Here is a 21,241-nt window from a genome sequence, read left to right on the forward strand (position 1 = left end):
GATCATCTCTGAGGGATATCTATGAAGGTCATTTATATTCATGTATATTCATATGCAGATGTGTACTTGAGGATTAAGTTTAAGGAACAGGATAATGTACAGAGTTTTATTATGGTCCTGTGTGGCCCCCAGGCCTTCTGTTGAATAAACACAAAAAAAGATCCAGAAGTGTGTGAAAATGATTGAAATTTCCAGCGAGGCAGAATCGAGCTATGCAATGATTTGTGGTTTTTCCAAAGGCAAAGCAGTGAGCATTAATAAAACATAAATATGAATAAGTATTCTCCTTTTCTAGGTGTGTATGTGTGTGAGAGCACACATCTTTCGCTTATTTGACTGATGAGAAAATGCGTCTCTCCCCAAAGCGCAAACTCATTCTTGAAATTCATCTATTGTGTATATTATCCCCATAAACTCAATTTCATGCTACGAGTGTCTGCAGTTCTAATGATCCTGTGAGAACTCTGACATAGTCGCAAACACAAAATACAGAGAGTCTTTCATTTACCTTGATGGGTTATCATTAGGGTATGAGACCCTACAGCCCCAAATAAACCACTGGACACAAACACAAACATGCACTAAGATTCGATTACTCCCGCTGAATTTATGATACTTCCATTCAACATCCCCACCTTTTTTATTGTTATACTATATCCAGATATATGAAGCATACAATAATACAGCTGTCTTTTATTAAAATAAACCATTTAAAAAATCAATTCTACTTTTTCATTCCATCCCTTCCCTCCATTTTGCAACATATTTTAATGTCTTGAGGTTTATTGATTCATATGGCAGCTTCTAAACACGATACTCAGAGAGCAATAGAAGACAAATTGAGGAAGAAACACCATGAAAGGGAATGAAAAGAGAGGGTAAAATGAAAAAGTAAGGAATGTTGGATTGATATTCAGCACACTCCAAGAACACATTGAAACTGATTGTTTCAATTCCACTAGAGCTAAACTGATATATTATACCCCAGTCTGTTCATGATCACTGGATTTATGAGAGAATAAAGATTCCTCCGTCCTTTGTTTTTTATTTAAATTGTGAGCATAAATTTCAGTTTGGCACTAACTCCGCGGGTGTATTACAGTACACAGAAACAAATTAGTGCCAAAAATACTGAGATATGAGCTGTGAAGTCCACCAGAGAGAAACAAAAGTCACAATGTGCTGCATGACTCCTTTGAGAGCAGAATGGCAATGAAAGTGCCTCTTTGCTCTGCCGAGAAAAAGTATTGCAATGGAGAATTCAGTGTTTTCTATGGGTTTTGTAGAATGTTCAGTATTGGAACAATGAGCAGGTAGTTCCATTTCATTTTACCATTTTAATTGATTTCATCTGAGTGTTTGAAAACAGTCTCTGACCGAAAACTGACTCAGAACATATAGACTTTTTAATCATCTAGCCGTGTTAATGTGATTTTGTTGTTTAGGGTTTCGGAAACGGTTTTAATTATGGGCTTCATCAAAATTACCACTTAAAATGGGTCTTCATGTTTACTTGATTTGTTGTGTGTGCAATCCCAGATTGCCGCTGTTTGCTCACGGTTATGCAGGTGGTATTGCTAGGTTATTTAAAAACATTTTTTTGCCTCAAAAAACCTGCTGGTGAATCATGAACCTCTATAGTCTGTTTTACTCTCCAATAGGGTTGATTGTTATACTGGCACTAAAAAAGTCATTTAGCACATTTCGTTACCTGGCTCAGTCAACAATGGTCTGCTCTTTAGCATAGTTTGGCATTTCAGCCATTGTTACTTGATTCATTAAATGTGTTTTTTTTATAACGCATTTGTGTTTCAAATCTGACATTATAGCTGTTTCATTTTGTAGTTTAGAAATAGAAAAATGAAGGCAAGTAGATTACGACTCTGTTTACAAAAGACATGGATCTAGGGTACCACCATCAAACAAACCAAATGTGGGACGATTATAAGTTTGTGTGGGACAATGTGGGACATGTTACCAATACTAAAACATAACCTGAAATTATTATGTCTATCTAACCTAATAAAAACATTTGTATTCTGCCTTTCAGTTGATACAAGTTCTTTGTTCTTTAGTCCCTTCCAGAAAACACCATTACATCACAATGTAACATTACATGTCTTTATATTACATGTCATTTAAACTCAACATCACTGAGCCCAAAGGCAGCAGGCATTTTCAACCATTGGATAGGATTTAAAAACGGCTGTTGTATTTGTACTTCTGATGAAGCGCTGTTAAATATAGGTGAAAAACTGCGCGGCAAAAAGAATAAAAATTTTTTTTCTTAAAAAGGCAAAAGAACACATGCACGTTTTCTTAATATGATAATTAAAAATCAATAGACTGATGAAAATGTGGGACAAGGGCTGAAAATACTGTGGGGGGATTAGTGTTTAAACTAACACTTAATTTTTGGGTGAAACTATGAGATTATTTATTAATTTTTGACACTGAATCTCACAAAATACTGACTTGAATATATTTGACAGTAAGAGCTTAGTTTCATTTCACTGGTTGCCTGAGGCTGTTAATGCGATGCTTAAGATGTTGATTTTGTTGAGTTGCTAGAGGCTGGTATTGTACTGAAGCCAACTTTTTGGTATTTTGATGCAGCCAAACCCCCCCCCCCAGTTCATGTAGTTAGACCAAGAGTGTTGTCATAGTCTGGCGTTTTTATGTTCAGTGGCTACAGGAAACTAGAAAACCTCATAGGCCTTATTCTAAACAAGAAAAACACATTCTATGGCTACAAAAGAAAGATGGAGAAAGTAAGACTTTCAGTCAACAAATTGATTTAAAATGTCAACCTGTCCCAATCTATGTATTATTTCATTTTTTAAAAGTTACAGCTTAAAAGCTGAAGTTTACAAGTGTATCATGATTTCCCACGAGTGGATTTTAAAAGGCTTCTGGTCCTCTTTGAGCATAGCCTTGAGTCTTCTTCAAAATGTCATGGTCCACAACAACATAAATAAAACAGAATAATGTTAGTAGGGTGCTCACTTGGAAAACTGTAATCAATGGGGAAACACTTTTACTGCTTGTTGTGCAGTTGTTTTTGCCGTAAAATAATAAGAATATTGTGGTTAATGGGTCAAATATGTATTTCTGTACTTATTTGCGGGGAAACATGCAGTTGTCAGATCTCTAATGAGATGATTAAAATATGGCAAAATATGTTCAATTGACCATAAAGTATTGTTCTTTTACTGGTTTCTGAAAGAATCATCAAATTAGCCAGTCTTTAATGAATGAGCATGCGATGTGTGTATGTTTTAATTCTGCAAAAAATCTGCAAATGTTTCTGTGGAATTCTGCAGGCGCAGATTCTGTACCGATTTACTTGTGATTAAAAAGACTATTATGACCAATTAAGCATCATTGTTATTCAGTCCACTGGCTACATGTTATTTTGGCTAAATGAAAATTACATAAACAGAACGGATTTCAGATCTTAATGAATACTACTGAAACATGAAACTGAATTATTCTATTATAATTGAATATTTAATCACACATGTATTTTCACTCAAACATTTTAAAATACTGGGCCCCAGATGAAAGGTTTATTAGTGTTTAATGTTTAAAAATGTGGACTTCATAACCTTCCAGGCAACTTAAAGGCTAAATGTGGTTGATTTTCAATTCAAAACAATGAACTAGATCATGTTGTTCATGTTTTTTTTTTTTACTATGTACATCTAATGTCTTTTGTGCAATATGAATCTATACAGTACACTTTTAGATATTCATACTAGAGGTGTAACGGTACCCTCATGTCACGATTCAATACATATCACGAGACTAAACTCATGATACTATATAATTGCGATACTCCAAGACATATGGTAAAAGGTTAACAAAAAATCTACTGTTGATTAAAATGCTAAATTTGGTATTACAGTGAGGGGTGGAGAAATAGGGGTGAGCGATATCACGATTTTTGATTGCTGGACAAAGTTATCTTTCGAGTCGTATTGGGTTAATACACTCAAATACACACAAGGTTTACATAATCACAGTTGGTTATGTCTAAAGTCAAAGCAAATATTTGAGAACACAAAAGAAGATATTTTGAAGAATGTGGCAAACCAAACATTTGCAGCCCCATTGACCCCCAGTAGGAAAATATATACTATGGAAGTCACTGGGGACCAGCAGCTGTTTGGTTATCCACATTCTATAAAATCACTTCTGTTTTCAACAGAAGAAAGAAACTTATTTGGGTTTAAAACAACTTGAGCGAGTAAATTATGACAATTTTCATTTTTGGGGGAACTATTCCTATTAATAAAACAACAAAAAACAAAGAGAAAACCACTCACTGCTCTGAGAACTTTAATAGTAGCTTTAATAAGTATCAGTTTATAATTTACAGTGAAGTCTATGTAGTGTTTTATTTTTATAGTTGTTGATTTAAATTCTTTCTTGAATGCTTCTGTTAAATTCACCTACTGTAGCTGAAAAACTGAAGCACTGTTTATTTCATTTGTATATGTTGTGTATATATATCTTTGGGTGTCCTTAGCCGGTGTCTGTGCCGGTGTCCGTGCCATTTCCATGTCCGAGTCCGTGCCGGTGACCATGCCGGTGTCGGTGACCGTGCTGGTGTCAGTTAGGGCTGTGTATTGGCAAGAATCTGGCGATACGATACGTATCACGATACATGGGTCACGATTCAATATATTGCAATATATTTCGATACTGTGCATAAGGCGATATATTGGGATTTTTTTAAAGTAAAATATATTAAAAATATTTTAAAAAAGACATGATGTGCATAAAAGTCAAAGTTTACTTTAGGTAAACAATTCAGTACACAGAAAATCAAACTGCCAGTTTGGGATTGTGGTTCACAGGTTCTTAGTGAACAAATTTTTATATGCTCAAGTAGGCCATAATAAAAGAAAATAGGTACAGCCCCTGTCACAATACAAAACAACAACGTGAACTGGACGAAAATGAATGAAAGTGGATGAAAGTGAACAAAATGAATGTGTCATATTGAAATCAAGTTTTATGTGATAAAAGATTTTAAAAGAACTGGACGCGCGAATGAGGCGAACCGCGCCGCGCTAAACGCCTCGTGCCGCAGGACCTCCAGACGCGCGTAAACGCGTCTTTGCATTGACTTAACATTGAAATCACTCGCGCCAGACGCTCTATTCGCGCGTTTGGTGTGAACGATGCACGCGATTACATTTAGAAATAGACAAGCTTTGTTTCCAAATGCACCAAGCAAAGATATCCTTTCAGTTGTATAAACCTTTATAAAACCAGCCAATATAATCACAATAAACACATCCAAAATGAAATATTTAACATATAGGCTATATAACAACTGCACAACGTCTAATTTGTAAACAAAATGATTTACGCACTAAATCCAGCATAAACTCCGGCACAATTTGCATATGTTTAAACTCTCAAGACGTCACATCCCGAACCTCACAGCAATTGGCTGCCGACTGCGTTTTTCGCTTGATATTTGTATAAAGGAACTGCCCAACTTTTTGACGCTCTCGGTCACTCTCAAAGCTTTCTCCGGTCCGCTGTCAATACTAAAATGTCCAGTGGACACGCACCGTTATAGGCGAGCCTGCATGGCGAGGACACTAGTGGTGCGTCTCAGCATAGCTATCTAGTGGTAGGGATTTAAACAACATAAACGTGAACCACTGTCTTACGGTCTTACCATGAATATTTTTGGACGTATAAAAAAAAAAAAAAATTGATATTGCGTTTTTGAAAATCGATACAGTATTGCAAAATAAAATATCGCGATACTCAAGTGTATCGATTTTTTCTTACACCCCTAGTGTCAGTGCTGGTGTCCGTGCCGGTTTCTGTGCCATTTCCATGTCCGTGCCGGTGTCCATGCCGGTGTCGGTGACTGTGCCGGTGTTTGTGCCATTTCCGTGTCCGTGCCGGTGTTCATGTCGGTGCCGGTGTCTGAGACACTTTAATAGTAGCTTTAATAAGTATCAATGTATAATTTATATAGTGAAGACTATGGAGTGTTTTACTTTTATATTTGTTCATTTAATTTCTTTCTTGAAGGCTTTTGTTAAATGCACCTACTGTTATGTAATGTGTATCTTTGTTCTTATCTTTAATAACAAAGAAAATAATGACAAATATTTTTTTCTTCGCCACTTTGGCCTAAATGTCTGCCATTCTTTTTTATATTTTGTTACCTTGTAAGGCTTTCTTTTTAAAATAGGGACATTAGTTTGGCTTTAATGCTCAGTCAAAATAGTAAAACCAACATGAAAAAGAATCATGATAAAATCGTGAATCATGATTTTTCCTGAAAAAAATCGTGATATGATATTGGATTGGATTTAGTGTTGATAACCCAAAGCAGAGGACAATACTGACACCAGAATAAAAATGTTCATGATTCTGAAGGTGAAAATACAGAATTATTTTAGACGAATATACTTGCACTCTGTCACTGACTAGATACAGTATATTTAAAATAATGTAGGCCACTTTTTACTAGAAACAAAAGACATTTGGCATTATGAGGACCCACAAATATTCCCCCATTGCATTATTATACATTATATTCAACATTGTATATAGTAGTTTAATGTAGTACTGACACTTAAACTCTGGAAACTTTTCTCACACAGTCATTTTTTTTATTTTGGGTGAACTATACACAATACAGATTGTCACTATCAACGATACATATTGTTGCATTTTTGTATTGCAATATACTGTATTGTGACATGATATATTGTTACACCTCTTATTCATACTGTTTTTTAATGTTCATAGGCAACAGAGTAAACATCCATTTTGGGGAAATAAAATAGTTCTTAAAGTGATATGTCTTGCCATTTCAGTCACAAAAGCTGTAAAAAGTATCGTCAGCTTCCTCTGGAAGATTCATCAGCTATGTTAGTGGCACAATACCATATGTTCTTACTCCGACTATTGTTGTTGATTTCACTGCTACTTGTTGTCACTGTCAAGTGAGCAGCCTTCAGTGGATACTGATTGGTCTTTGCAGGACTTGTTTCCATGGTATCACGCAGAGCACAACAAAATGGCCATACACAGCACTATAAGCTGCAATTTAGATAATCATATTTCATGGTAAAATGCAATAAAGTAAATGAAATAGATACGGGAATTATGGAAATGGAAATGTTCAGTTGTAAAATTCAGCATGTAATACGGATTTTATGACATGCCAGCTCTAGCTGAAAAAAGACAGGAATGTTGAGTCTTCAACAATGTTGACATGTTTCGCATGTAATGAAACATTTATTTTGGAGAGAACAGAAGGTAGAGGAACAAAAGATGAATGTAATGGTGAAGCTTTTTCATGTATTTGAGGTTAGAAGAATAAAGCGACTGAACAGACCTCAGCACATTGACTGTAATATGACAGTAAGTCATTCATGTTTAAACTGAATCTGATCTTAGCTTGGACATGAACTGATCAAACCCACCATTTATATGCAAATGTAATTAAATCTGCATAACATCCCTGCACATATTATTGACCTCATAGAAACGGACAATAGAAACCTCGACTTTGAAATTAATATTCATTTTTAGCCCCATGGACACTGGTCTCCCTCTCTCTCTCTTTCAAGAAAGAGATGTAATTAGTTCCAGTATCACGGTGGTTTTGCTGGTTCAGGAAGCTGAGTGAGTTTGACTGGGGTCCTGCTCTTTCAGTTATGCTGTATTTGGATATGCTAATAGTTTGTCCTCTTCTGATTGGTTAATTAACCTGAGATGAAGCCGTCCCGTCACAGGTGGGGCTGTGAAAAGTGAAGGTTGCTCACACACGCATACACAAACATAGGACTCGGTATAGCGGCGTTAGTAAAGTCACAGACTACCGGTAGGCTGTAATAGGTTTTTCTATAACAGTCGTGTTTGCGTCCGCATCCGTTTCATGAATTATTACTCGATTTTCTTTTAGGTTAATGACAATACTCCTGTTGACTGAACTCTCATTAGGGAACAATCATGGAGTGTGAAATGAAATATTGGACCTTTTAGTCTAATATTCATTAGTGTGTGGAGTGGACGCGATACTGAAGACTGTGTTCTCACACAGACACGGACGCAAAGGGACCACTTACTGTCTTCTTTTGATTCAAAGTCTCTCTCTATCCCTTTCTTTTTATGGTAAAAACTCACAGTGGAAAGACAGATGCTTGTTTGTTCGCTGTTGTTTATGAGTGTGTGCTCAGAATGTTTTGTCAGTTGGGAAGAGCAAAGCGCTTTACCTGCCACGTTTCAGCGTGCCATTTGACAGCTTGAGCGTGTTTGTGTTTTTAGCGTATGTGTACAGCATCATGGTTTTTTTCTTTCGCTCTTCTCTTCCCCTGATCATCATTACCTCCATCAGGCTGTCCTGGCTCTGAGTGCATTGCCTCTTATTCTGCTGTCATCTCAAGATAATAAAATTCACACCTGATATTTACTCTCATCCATCACTGCGAGGCTGCCTGACAGACATTTTATCATTTAAGTAGCACATTAAGAGTGCTGTAGCTGGGGATGTGTAAATGGAGATTGCTTGGTGATTTGTAAAATGTCTGCGTGTTTTTCTTTCAGGTGATCCTGATTTTGACAAAACTGTTCGACTTTAACCTGGGAACCGTGACGGAGAGTTCACTCTGGAGGTAAAGCCTTTTCTGTGAAGGGAAATACTGAGTTTATTCTCTCCTCTGAGTACTTTGGCCATCAGTGCTCTGGTACTCCTTATAAAAAATTAACTACACTTTAGCATACCATTAATAAGAGTACCTAATAAGTAAATATAATAATATACTTTAAAAGAATATACTTGAGTACAAAGTGAACGTTTTAGACACTTATTTGCATGTTAATTGCAATTAAATGAAGTATACTTTAATGCCATTTCTACTGAAACTTGTATGTCATGAATTAACATGTATTTTTAATTGTACATTTAAAGTAACTGTTCAGTAGCCTACATAGAATATATATTAACTTGAAATGTACAGAGGTGGACAGTAACAAAGTACATTTACTTGAGAACTGTACTTAAGTACACTTTTTGAGTATCTGTACTTTACTTGAGTATTATTTTTTCTGGAAACTTGTTACTTTTACTTCACTACATTTGAAAGACAAATATCATACTTTTTACTCAATTACATTTCTGTCAAGGTCCTTGAGTAGAAAGAAGTAACATTAGGTTGCATTTTGGTTGGAAATGAAAGTCGGGTTGACGTCGGTTTGACGTCTGAACCCGACGTTGGATTTTGGTGTCCAACATTGGAGTGTCAAATTGATGTTGGACTCTGACATCAACCTGATTTTCATTTTCAACGTTGGGTTTGGTCTTCTAAATTCAAATTATGTCACTGTTTTGGAGCACACTAGCTTATAGATTACAGTAAGGCTAACATATTCATGCTAAAAGCCAAAAAACTTTAAATATGGCAGTATTTGAGGAAACAGCCATTTGGGTGTTCATTGTGGACGTTATTGAGTGACTTATTCAATCTCACATTCAACCCCACTACTGGAACTGTGTCCTAAAAAATAAATGTGATCTTAAAGGTGGTATCAGTAATTTCAGGCCCAAAAATATTTTTAGCACATTCATCTAATCTTTCCTAACGATCCGCTAGCTGCCCGCCTCATAAGCATGCTGTCAAAAAAACGCGTCTCTGTAGGCAGCCTAGGCTCTGAGATCTGCACACAAAAACAAATGGTTTAGCCAAACATTCAAAACCAAAACAAATAGTGTTCCAACCAATCACCGACAGGGGGAGGGTGTTGTGAGGTTTTGAGCCAGCTTTTTCTTCAGCTCTGACTTCGCGTGCAGCCGTGCACGAGCACAAAACCTCACAACACCCTCCCCCTGTCGGTTATTGGTTGGAACACTATTTGTTTTGATTTTGAGTGTTTGGCTAAACCATTTGTTTTTGTGTGCAGATCTCAGAGCCTAGGCTGCCTACAGAGACGCGTTTTTTTGACGGCATGCTTATGGGGCGGGCAGCTAGCGGATCGTTAGGAAAGATTAGATGAATGTGATAAAAATATTTTTGGGCCTGAAATCACTGATACCACCTTTAATATGAGGGTATGCAGGCATAGATTCAGAGGCATAAGGTACTGTAAGTATTACATACAACAATGCAACAATAATAAAACAATGCATTGACATTTACTTTTTACTTTTGATACTTAAGTACTTTTAAAAACGAGTACTTCTGTACTTTTACTTAAGTAAAAATAGGTCTTTACAACTTTTACTTGTAACGGAGTAATATTTGACCAGTAGTATCTGTACTTTCACTCAAGTAGGGAAGTTGTGTACTTTGTCCACCTCAAAAGTAATATCAAATGTTCACGACAGTTCAATATATTATAATATAATTATAAAATATAGTTGTGCTTTAGTATGTTAGTCAAAACATCAAGTGTACTACTTTAAAGAATGACAAATTATTATTAAAACAATTTTGACATTATTACAGTGTACTTTTTAAAAGTGTATTTAAGTGTGTTAAGAAACAGCCATGAAATTGTACTCAAGCGTGCTTGAGTGGACTTTTATTTAGTTAATATTATATTATCTGAAGGTACAGTTTAAAAAAAATACACTTTAAAGATTTAAAGTACACTACAAATGCGCATTAAATAGAATCAAGCACACTTCTTTTACACAAGGAACAGCTCATCATAAATGCATGGAAATACAGAATCATGTGTTGTACATCTACCGTGTGTAAAGTTTGCCATTCCTCATGGGTATGTGGCAAGTTTTTACTTTTTTCAGCCTTTTTTACTCAGTAGTTTACTGTATAATGAGAGCACAGGGGAAATTTTATATCAGTGCTAGGAAAAGGGCAGGAACACAAAGCTTGCATTCTTTAAATAGGGGTGAACCTTCCAACTGCTGCAGCACTGCTGACCCAGCCTGAATTAAATGATCTGATAACACTGTGGAATTAGTATTACTCTTCCAGCCCATTACAAATCAACACACATTCTTGCATTAGCCCCACAAGTGCGTTAGTGGCAAGTACACCGAACTATATGAATGGCAAAGATCTGTGATGAAATACTGCTCAGAAGCACTTTCACTGACCATTGCTGATATGCCCCTGGGTAAAGTACTTAATCCTTGTCTTCTCCTGGGACGCTCTGTACCATGACCCGGCTCTCTCTCTCTCTCTTTGTCATAGTGTGTAGACAATGGAAAGAAAAGAATTGCAAGGTAACTGTAAGGCAGGCTTATCCATAGAGAAAGAAAGCACTGACTGTACATTCTGGCACCTCACGTTTTGATTTTTTCCCCCATTAATTTCTACTTCACTTCATAGAGAACAATCGTTTACTCATTTATAAACCTTCACTATTCATAAGACATTTTTTTTCTATCCTTTTACAAGTTGTGAGAAGCTCTTCATACTTTGGTATGCTTTTTTAAGTTTCAGATTAGACTGCAGGAGTGCATTTCTGTCTGGCTGTCTGAGAGGGTCTGAAAAATTCCCTTCCCAACTGGGGTGTTTCTCACATCCATTCTATCCATTAAAATGGCTCCCAGTGAAATCTACAGTTCACAGCGATTTAAAGTACCTTTAATTAAATTTAAAAACCCTAGACCCTACATTTTTGAATGGCTAACTGGTTCTTACTGGAATAATATAATCCCTTTACTTTTATGCTTCTGCACTGTATCGTTCAGTCACATTGGAACTTCCAATTGGGATTTCAGTTTCAAAGATGTTGAGCTGATCATTTTTTTATTTTAGTCTTTTATTTAATTATTAATTATTAAAGTTTTTGGGACAAAACTAAAATGATTAGATTTTAATTTAAAGCAGCCTAAATTATAACACAACATGTTATCATCAGTATTACTGTAATATGACCACCTCTCTGCATCTTAAATGTAATTGTTTTAATGTACTCTGTATTTATTATAGTTATGTGCTTAATCTTTATCCACTTATTAAAGCTGTGATTTACACAAAACTCTATAAATACCACCCGAAGGTAAATGGAATTTAACGAAAGAGTAATTGTAGCCACAAGCGCTGAGTGATCATCATCAGTACAGCTGATATTTGGTTGGACTTTTGTCGTTTTTAATTAAAAGAATAATGAAAACAATATTGCAGTAATTAAAAGGAATGCTTGATATGTTTTGGGAGATATGTAGTATGACATCATCCTTTATCAGCATACCATCACTGCAAACCCGCACATACACACAAACGCTCATATACACACACTGCAATCACCTTGAAGGAAGGCTTTGTTTAATTTCTTTTTGGCTGCAAGCCCTGATGAGATTTCCTCTCCTGGTGAGTGTCACTCAGAGAGGGGGGGTGAGCTGGGGGTTTTACAGAGAGAAAAACAGAAAGCCATTACCCAACTTCCACAAACAGAAATGGCATAAACAGGAAATGAGGAAGAGGAAAGTAAAGGAATGGGAAAGCCGATGAGCAAGAGATGAGGAACAAAGAGAGAGAGAGAGAGAGAGAGAGAGAGAGAGAGAGAGAGAGAGAGAGAGAGAGAGAGAGAAAGAGATAGACAGTGGAGTGTGTGTGTGTGTGTGTGGGGGGGGGGGGTGGCATCATGTTATTAAAAGAGGTGAATGCTAAAGCTCTGCTTGCAGGCTGTAGTAAATGATGTCAGTAATAACAGAATGAATGATTAATGAATGTTGCTGTAGGCGGCATAAAAGGGTAGAAAAAATATGAAGACAAATCACGGCTCATTCTGAGGAGCTAGTTAATCACACTCTTGTGTGTTTTAAAATAAAGATACATGCTCTAAAAAGTATCCAGCCTTCCCATGCAATTGCTAAATTACACACACGTACCCAGGCGTATTTGTCCTGAGAGGAGGAGTAATGTCCTCTTGAGTACAGGGTAGATCTGCCAGAGGATAGAGAGGGAGTCTGACCAGACCAGAAACATCAGAGAAGCGTTTTAGGCCAGGCACTCAGCATCGTTTGAGGGTGCTCAGAGAACCATCTTCCTCTTCACCTGTGCTGCTACAGCTTACACAACCCAAATAACCTGAACAGCTCAGAACGGCTGTGTAATTGCATCCGATGGTAAAAGTGTCAGAGTATGAGCACTCTCAGCACATTCAGAGATGAGCACTCGAGGAGATAATGCTTCAGACGACACCTACACGTGTGCTTCTCGAGCACTGCATCGCGCAACTGTCTGGCTTAAAACCATTAACATTATTATACTTGTAAGAGTTCGGCAGACTCTCCTGTCTGCTGTCGTACCTGCCGGAGAAGAGACGGTGTTAATGAGTTCCGATGGAACGGAGACACTTGCATACACAACAGCTTCAGTTAATTAGGCCAATGACTTTTGAAAATCTCAGCTTCACTGCAGCTGTGGTGTGCCGCGCTGTTGAGTTATAGCGCTCATGTGGGTGATGCAGGATCTAACATGGCCCATGATGTTGTACCCGTCTAATATAAAAAGCCTTAAACCTGTGTCCACATTATTTAGAGTTTTTGTCCTAACCAGCTGTGATGGCAACAAGACATTTTGGACGTTTGGTTTCTATTTCTGTTCCGCTGGGAAACAGGGTCTTTGTGAAATCTCATTGGTCCAAAATCCTGCTTCACATGTAATTTCAATATTAGACATAATGACTTGCTTTGCACTGAATTTTTACATTTAGTGAGGGCAGAAAAATTACATGACACAGGAAACCTGTTGTGTCACACAGGTAAGATAAAAAAATCCTCAGCTCTTCCTTTTGTGTTTTCACTTTGGCTTGTGCTTTGTGTGAAATCAAATGTCTGTGTGGGTCAGTGACACATTAACTAACATTGTCTAATGGGAGCTTGTTGTAAAGTGTTACCGTATTTTTAAACAATTAAATGAATAAAAAATATCACATTATTGACCTTTTGTATATGTATTTGTAGGTCAGTAGATTTTGGGACAACATATGAGAAGCTGACGGATAAAGTGATGATAAGAACCATGCTGAGCTATCTGTACGTCTGTCCCACCAATAAGAGGAAGGTAAGTGTGTTCAAATGCATCAGAGATATGGATGTATAAAACTGTCAGATAGAAAATATCCAGCTAATATAATTCTTGCTCCCACTCCCCTCTCTTCCTTAGATCCTGATTTTATCTGATCCGGAGGTGGAGAGTAGTTTACTTATCAGTTCTGATGAAGGAGCCACTTTTCAAAAGTTCAATATTAACTTCTATATCATGAGTCTTCTGTTTCACCCTACGCAGGAGAATTGGATACTGGCCTATAGCCATGATCAGAGGGTACACACACACACACACACACACACACACACACACACACACACACACACACACACACACACACACACACACACACACACACACACAAACACGCTCGCACAGCCTCGAGAGGGTCTAGTTCTACTGAACAATTAAAAGCAGATAATGTGGATAATTATGTGTGAGCGAGATAATTACCTTTGTTGGCTGTAGTTAGGGATCTTACAGTGAATGTATCTATTTCTCTTTTGGCTGTAGCTGTATAGCTCAGTGGACTTCGGTAAAAAGTGGATTCTTGTTCATGAGAGAGTAACTCCGGGGCGATTCTACTGGTAAGACTCTCTCTCTCTCTCTCTCTCTCTCTCTCTCTCTCTCTCTCTCTCTCTCTCTCTCTCTCTCTCTCTCTTACATACACACACAGACAGAGTAATTTTTTTTACTGATCATCAATCTCATATAACACGCCTACAGTACAATTTCACACTGAAAATTAATCTGACTGCAAGAATATACCTACACACACACACACACACACACACACACACACACACACACACACACACACACAGTATCACATACTGAAAATTAATCCAATATTAAACCCACTCTCCACGTCCAATACACTGACACTGATAAACTTATACACACACTTTCTATGACTCTTTCCCCTCTCTCTTTCTCTATCTATCTCCATTTATCTCACTGTCATGTCACTTCCCTCTCCCCCGTGCTTCGTGTTATCGTATGTGTGGAATTTTGATCAGGTTTTATATTTTAATCCCATCAGTGTGAGCTTGCGTGTGTATATGTGTGTTTGTGTGGGGTGTAGTCCCATATAACAATAACTGGTTGCCTGTCACATGCTCGATGAGCTGTGGAGATGGGCAACAACATGTCTTCACCCCTAGGTTTAACATCCCTCTGCACACACACACATTCCTCTATTCCTCCCTCACATTCCTCCCTTCAAATATATATAAAATGCATCTTTTTTGTTGTTGCTGGTTTTTGCACTATTCTGCTTATGGTTGTGTCACTGAAGCCCTGCTGTGTCAGGTTTGGTGACTGCAGAAGGGGAAAATGGAAAAGTTTAGCATTAGACTATAATGGATCTCAGTATCACACTGTGTTTGAGATGAATGTTTAACGCCCTTTAATTATCTAAGTGTGATTTACAGTAAACGTCTGTCTGGGATTGAAAGAGATGTTTAATCTCGGTCAGATAATTGAAACAGGTGTTTTTCTCAGACTGAGATATTGAGAAGTGGTTAAAACTTTGACTGAGATTAATGAAGTTGTTTATATGTAATATTATTTTGGTAAAACTTGAACACTTTCAATAAGCTTCAATTTGTTAACATTAGTTAATGAATTAGGTATCATTAACCAGTAATTAACAATATCCTCTTCCTGTCCAATCTGGGTTAATGTCGATCAGATTGTTCATTGTTAATGAATTTACTTTTCTATTTTAATATATTTTAACTCTATATTACTCCATGCAGTTTTCAGTATCATGATCCTTCAGAAACCATTCTAATATGATGATTTTCTCAAGAAACATTTTTTATTATCAGTAAGAAATCAATGTCATATTAATATGCAAGAAATCATATTAGTGTAATGCATAGATTATTTGATAAATTCAAAAGAACAGATAGTTCAAATAGAAATATTTTCATTCTAATTGTCTTTACTGTCACTTTTGATCAATTTAATGCATTCTTGCTGAATTAAAATATGAATTTCTTTTAAAAAACTGATCCCAATCTTTTGAACAGTAGTGTTCATATAATTCTGCATCGTAGATGAGTGAATTGGTCTTACTTTGATCAAGAAGGCATTCCATATATATATATATCTGATATAGCTCAATGTCTGTCAGTGATGGACCATTTCCAAATCACTGTCTGACTCTTGAGATTGAGGCTACAATTTTACCTTTAATTTCATTGTCTGCCAACTTAAGGGACAGAGACTTCTGCAGTTTGCAGCTGAACAAGTCATTCAGGTCAAGATCACCACGAGTTTATGTTGAGATCATGAGAAAAATACATTGTGATCTCAAGAAAACAACCTTTTTGGAACTGATGGAGAAGTTTAGAAGAAGGGGTTTAATTTGAGACATGCAATGAGAGAGATGTTCAAATTCAGACTGAGATTAATATTAATCTGAGATTGAGAATGTAAATGGGGTTAATATCAAACGAGGGCTCTGTAAAGGTGGTATATCAGATTTTTACTGAAAGGTTTAATTTTGGATTGTAAGAATGATTTAATATCAGATTGTGACTGTGTTCAAACTGACTTGGAAGAAAATATGGATAACAAAAGACAAGACGTTAAGATGATTAAAAACCTCAGAGAGAGGATATGATAGTGAATGTGTGTGTGCGTTACAGGTGAAAAGAGGTAAGAAATGAAAGTGTGTGTGTGTGTGTGTGTGTGTGTGTGTGTGTGTGTGTGTGTGTGTGTGTGTGTGTGTGTGTGTGTGTGTGTGTGTGTGTGTGTGTGTGTGTGTGTGATTAATTGCTATCTGAGCAACAATAAGGATTCACTGGAGACAGACTGTCTCCTACTGGAGCAGTGGAATTATGCTGTCCATCACTACCCCTCCATCCTTCCCCTCTCCTCTTCCATCACTCCATCACTCTCATGCTATTACCGTACTCATCCGTCCGTCCCCTGCTGGCACCTCCTTCTCTTTCCTTCCTTCTTCATCTCCTCTCCACTGGAGCCCTTCCTGATTGTTTTCCTCTCCTCTGTTCTTTTTTGTTTTCTGTCTGTTTCTTTTTTCATTTTCAGGGCTCTGAGTGGTCTGGATAAAGAGGCAGACCTGGTGCACATCGAGGCTCGAACTGACAGTGGACGTTAGTCTCTTTCTTTTCTTTCGTTTCCCTATTTTGCCCCTCAGAATATTTTCTTCCTTTCTCCTGCTTTTTCAGTTTCTCTCTTCCTCCCTTCCTTGCTCTCTCTCCCTGTCTTTCTTACTTTCTCCCCAGCCTCCTATGCTTTTTTTTTTTTTTTTTTTTTTTGCTGTGTCGCAGTGAAAAATGAACAGATGAATTGTGGACAACAGTAAATTCAATAGTAAATGGTTCTGGCTTCGTTCTGGCAGACTCTTGTGCTTATGTTTTATCCTTTTGGGACAGTGTTGTGCATTAAGCTATATTGATATGAGCCTGACACAACACAACAGGCCCTAAGCTACGGACAGTTTAACAACAACAATACATTTAAATGTGTTATGAGTGATGCCGTGGTTATACCAAACTAAATTTGAAGCACAGGCAAATGGAGAAGGTGCCAAAAACTTCTTTAGTTTTCAGACAGGGTCATTCCGTGTCAAATCAGCCAAATTTTGGAAACTTCTCCTGCAATTAATCATTTTCAGTGATTGAAAACCAAATATAGTTCATTTTTCTTAAGGAACAAATTAATGTTAACCTAGAAATGTATATTTTTTCCTTCTATCAAATAACATGACAATTTTAACTATTTCAGAGCCAAAAATTCACTGAAATGGTCAAGATGAGGCACATTAATTTTCTCTCAATAGTTTATTCAGCTTAAGGGAAATTTGGAAGAAGGGTTTTTGTTTATTTTATCTGATTCTGGAGCTACCAAGAGCTAATAGACCTGGGGAAAGCAACCACACTGCCATAAGAGACATGAAACTTAGGTCTATTAACTCTGGGTACCTCCAGAAAAGTTGACCAGAATCTAAAATGATATTGAGATATTTTTATTTCTTCTTCAGTTACAGACACATACATTTTTGAACATTCTCCATTGGCATATAATGCAACGAAGAACAGAATTTACTAATTGACCTACCAATCTAACAATGCTGCTATCTTTCTGAAGTCATTTACTCGCCTCTGTAATTTGGCTTTAAATTTGAGGTGAAAAATTTGATCACTATTTATGCTAGTCTTTCTTCAGATTTGCCTTTTTTTTTTTTTTTTTTACAAAAACCTCTGGTTGAGTTGACACGAAATAACCCAGTAGTAATCAAGCTCTGTTCTGCAGAAATATTTAATGGGCCAATTTATCTGTTCATGCCTTGACAATAGGCCGTCATGTGGAATTATTGGCTTTTCAATTCATAAGTTGCAAATTTAATTCATTTGGCCACACCACACCCCACAGGAAGCTGAATTGGAATGACAGGAAAAGGAATTTAGTGAATTGCAATTGTAATGCATTCTAGGAACTGAAGTCGTCTTCCACTGTAATTTATTGACATCTGATGATATAATGAAGTCTGTATGCCTATAAACTTTTAAACTTCAAGGCTTTTAAACTTTCAAATGGCTTCCTTGCATTTAAATTTGAATTGGAATTATGCATCCTATTTTCTACTTAAATTCAAATTCAAGTGTCTGAACACTGTCTGAAATACTGTTTGCATTTTTGCCAAGAAGTTAAATTCTACATGTGAAACATGGAATCTTTAGTTGCTCACATAATTTATAGTTGTGTAACCTCAATCTTTATTACAAACCAAGGAGTTTTCTAATTTATTGAACTAGAAAAGTTGCAATGCATTGATGAGAAATACAGCACAATTAACGGGGACTTCGTTGGTTTAGATCTGGGGTGCTAAGCTCAATTCCTGGAGGACCACAGTCCCACAGAGTTTAGTTCCAACCCTGCTCAAGCACAAATACCTGCATTTTTCAAATAAACCTGAAGGACTTGAGCTTGATCAGGTGAATTTAATTAGGGCTGAAGCTAAACTGTTATGGGCTGTGAGTTTTGCACCCCTGGTTTAAATTAAACTTTACACATTTGAGATGTTGTCATTTTTACATCATGCTACTGACAGTTAAATGAATGGTTCAACAAAAAATCAAATTCTGTAGTTATTTACTTTCTTTCTTCCATGAAACATGAAATAAGAAATGTTCCAGAATACACTCACAAAATCTTGTCTAACCAGTGAAAGCAGACTGTAAACAGGCACTGTCAAGCCCCCAAAAGCACCTTAAAAGTAGTCCAAATAATTTGTGCAAAGCTTTTCATAAGAACCAAACCAAAACTGCTATACAACATGAACACTAAGTACACTGTATTTAAGTTAAAGACACCTAATATAAAGTGTGACCTGTAAGTGATTAACTCGCAATGTTGAGGGTTTTTGTTCAGTGATACCTGAATCAGAAAAAGAGATAATAATCCTAATCTGTTGTTTCTGTATGGGCCTCTTTTTTCCCTTCTCTCTTTGCTCTCTCCTTTTTTTCTCTGTAGTTTTACTCCCACCCCCTCTTTTTCTCCCTTCTGAGTGAGGATGGATCGCTAGTAGAGAGACTGATAATGGAGAGCACTGATTAATTTGGCTAGACATAGAGATGTGTGGGAAGTTTGTGTGTAGGTTCTAGATTGTGTTTGTTGTGTGGGTGTGTGTGTGCCAGCGAGAGTGAGAGATATTGATCATCTGTTTTTTATTTGGTATAGATCAAGGCGTTCTTGTGCACAAGCGTATCCTGTGTTGATAAATCTGTGTGTGTCTCACAGAAATGCAGTATATTACCTGCCGAGCACAAAAGTGTTCAGAGGAGAGTAGGCAGTATCCATTCAGTGGCCGAATTGACACCAACTCCCTCGTAGTGCAGGACCAATACATCTTCTTACAGGTACAGAAGTGTGTGCGTTTCATAAAGTGCGTAAGTGTATGTGATTTAGACTGGTGTGGAAGATACCAAAAGTGTGTGTGTGTGTCTGTGTGTGTGTCATCTCTGTGTGACTCTTTTTATAGCTCTCCTTTTATCTCTGTCAGTGACGTGTAAGTGAGTTATAACCACTAAAACCAGCCTCTCCATCTTTAACATCGGTCCAGGGGAGGACAGGACCGGTTTTTGAGTGAGAATCCCAAACCTGGACTCTCCTCTGTCAATACAAGTGACTTTCTTTTGACTTTTGTTGCTTGAAGCTGTTGGATTTCAGTTGACAGAGAATAATGAGGATATTGATTCGAAAAGCACAGGAACAAGAGACTGGCCGACACCCCACACCTCTCGCAGGAAAAACACAGTGTAGCACCATCCTCACCCTGTAAAAGTGGACACGCACACACACACACGCACTGCCTCATTCTTTGAACATCTAAGCTCTATTGACACTGGATCAATCGAAGCATTAGACCCTAATGCAATGTTTACAACCTAAAAGAACTATCTACTTGATAAGAGTGTATAAAACATGTGCGTCTGTGTCCACCAACATTCAGTAAATGCACTTTAAAAGTTTGTCCAAAACAATTGTTCAGTCAGGACCACTTGTCCTGAAAATACACAAGGCAAAAATACATTTTACATTTTTATTGCACGTTTAGCTATTTTTTTTTAAACATTTGGCGGTATGGCTCTGTTCTAAATTCCCCGTCCTTTTCATGAGCCCCATGAAAGCTAAGATGGGGAACAGCAGCAGCTTCTGGGCACATTTTATGTTTTAAAATGTAACTGGGTACAAATTTTAATTTGGGAGTGCAGCAAAAATCCCCATTGAGAACAGAGCATGCATCAATGGCAACAGAATGACATTGATTAAGTTAAACACAAGTTAAAGGAGGAGCTGGGGAGGATGTGGGTTGCACGCAGCATGCAGTGAAAGCAGCCACGCAAGCAGACTGAGTTTCATTTAAAGGGTTAGTTCACCCAAAAATGAAAATTATGTCATTAATGACTCACCCTCATGTCGTTCCAAGCCCGTAAGACCTCCGTTCATCTTCGGAACACAGTTTAAGATATTTTAGATTTAGTCCGAGAGCTTTCTGTTCCTCCATTGAAAGCCAATGGACGGCATACTGTTCACGTCCAAAAAGGCAATACACAGACATCATCAAAGTAGTCCATGTAACATCAGTGGCTCAATCTTAAGTTTATCAAGTGACGAGAATACTTTTTGTGCGCAAAAAGTAAACAAAAATAACGACTTTATTCCACTATTCATTTCCTTCTCTCTAGGCCTCGAGT

At 37.2% G+C, this 21,241-nt stretch overlaps 1 protein-coding gene across 1 annotated transcript in view; it reads left to right on the forward strand.

The window, feature by feature from the left end:
* Positions 1 to 21,241, forward strand: part of sorcs3b (sortilin related VPS10 domain containing receptor 3b) — a gene marked incomplete at its 5' end in the record, with an annotated part of 59,290 nt that overhangs the window by 11,611 nt on the left and 26,438 nt on the right. The window contains 6 exons of the mRNA XM_081347820.1: positions 8,593 to 8,660; positions 13,925 to 14,024; positions 14,127 to 14,285; positions 14,523 to 14,596; positions 17,070 to 17,134; positions 19,785 to 19,903. Of these exons, the coding sequence (XP_081203946.1) occupies positions 8,593 to 8,660; positions 13,925 to 14,024; positions 14,127 to 14,285; positions 14,523 to 14,596; positions 17,070 to 17,134; positions 19,785 to 19,903 (585 nt within the window). The remainder of the gene's footprint in view (positions 1 to 8,592; positions 8,661 to 13,924; positions 14,025 to 14,126; positions 14,286 to 14,522; positions 14,597 to 17,069; positions 17,135 to 19,784; positions 19,904 to 21,241) is intronic.

Source organism: Scardinius erythrophthalmus (assembly GCF_964197995.2).
Source record: "Scardinius erythrophthalmus genome assembly, chromosome: 19".
Classification (NCBI taxonomy): domain Eukaryota; kingdom Metazoa; phylum Chordata; class Actinopteri; order Cypriniformes; family Leuciscidae; genus Scardinius; species Scardinius erythrophthalmus.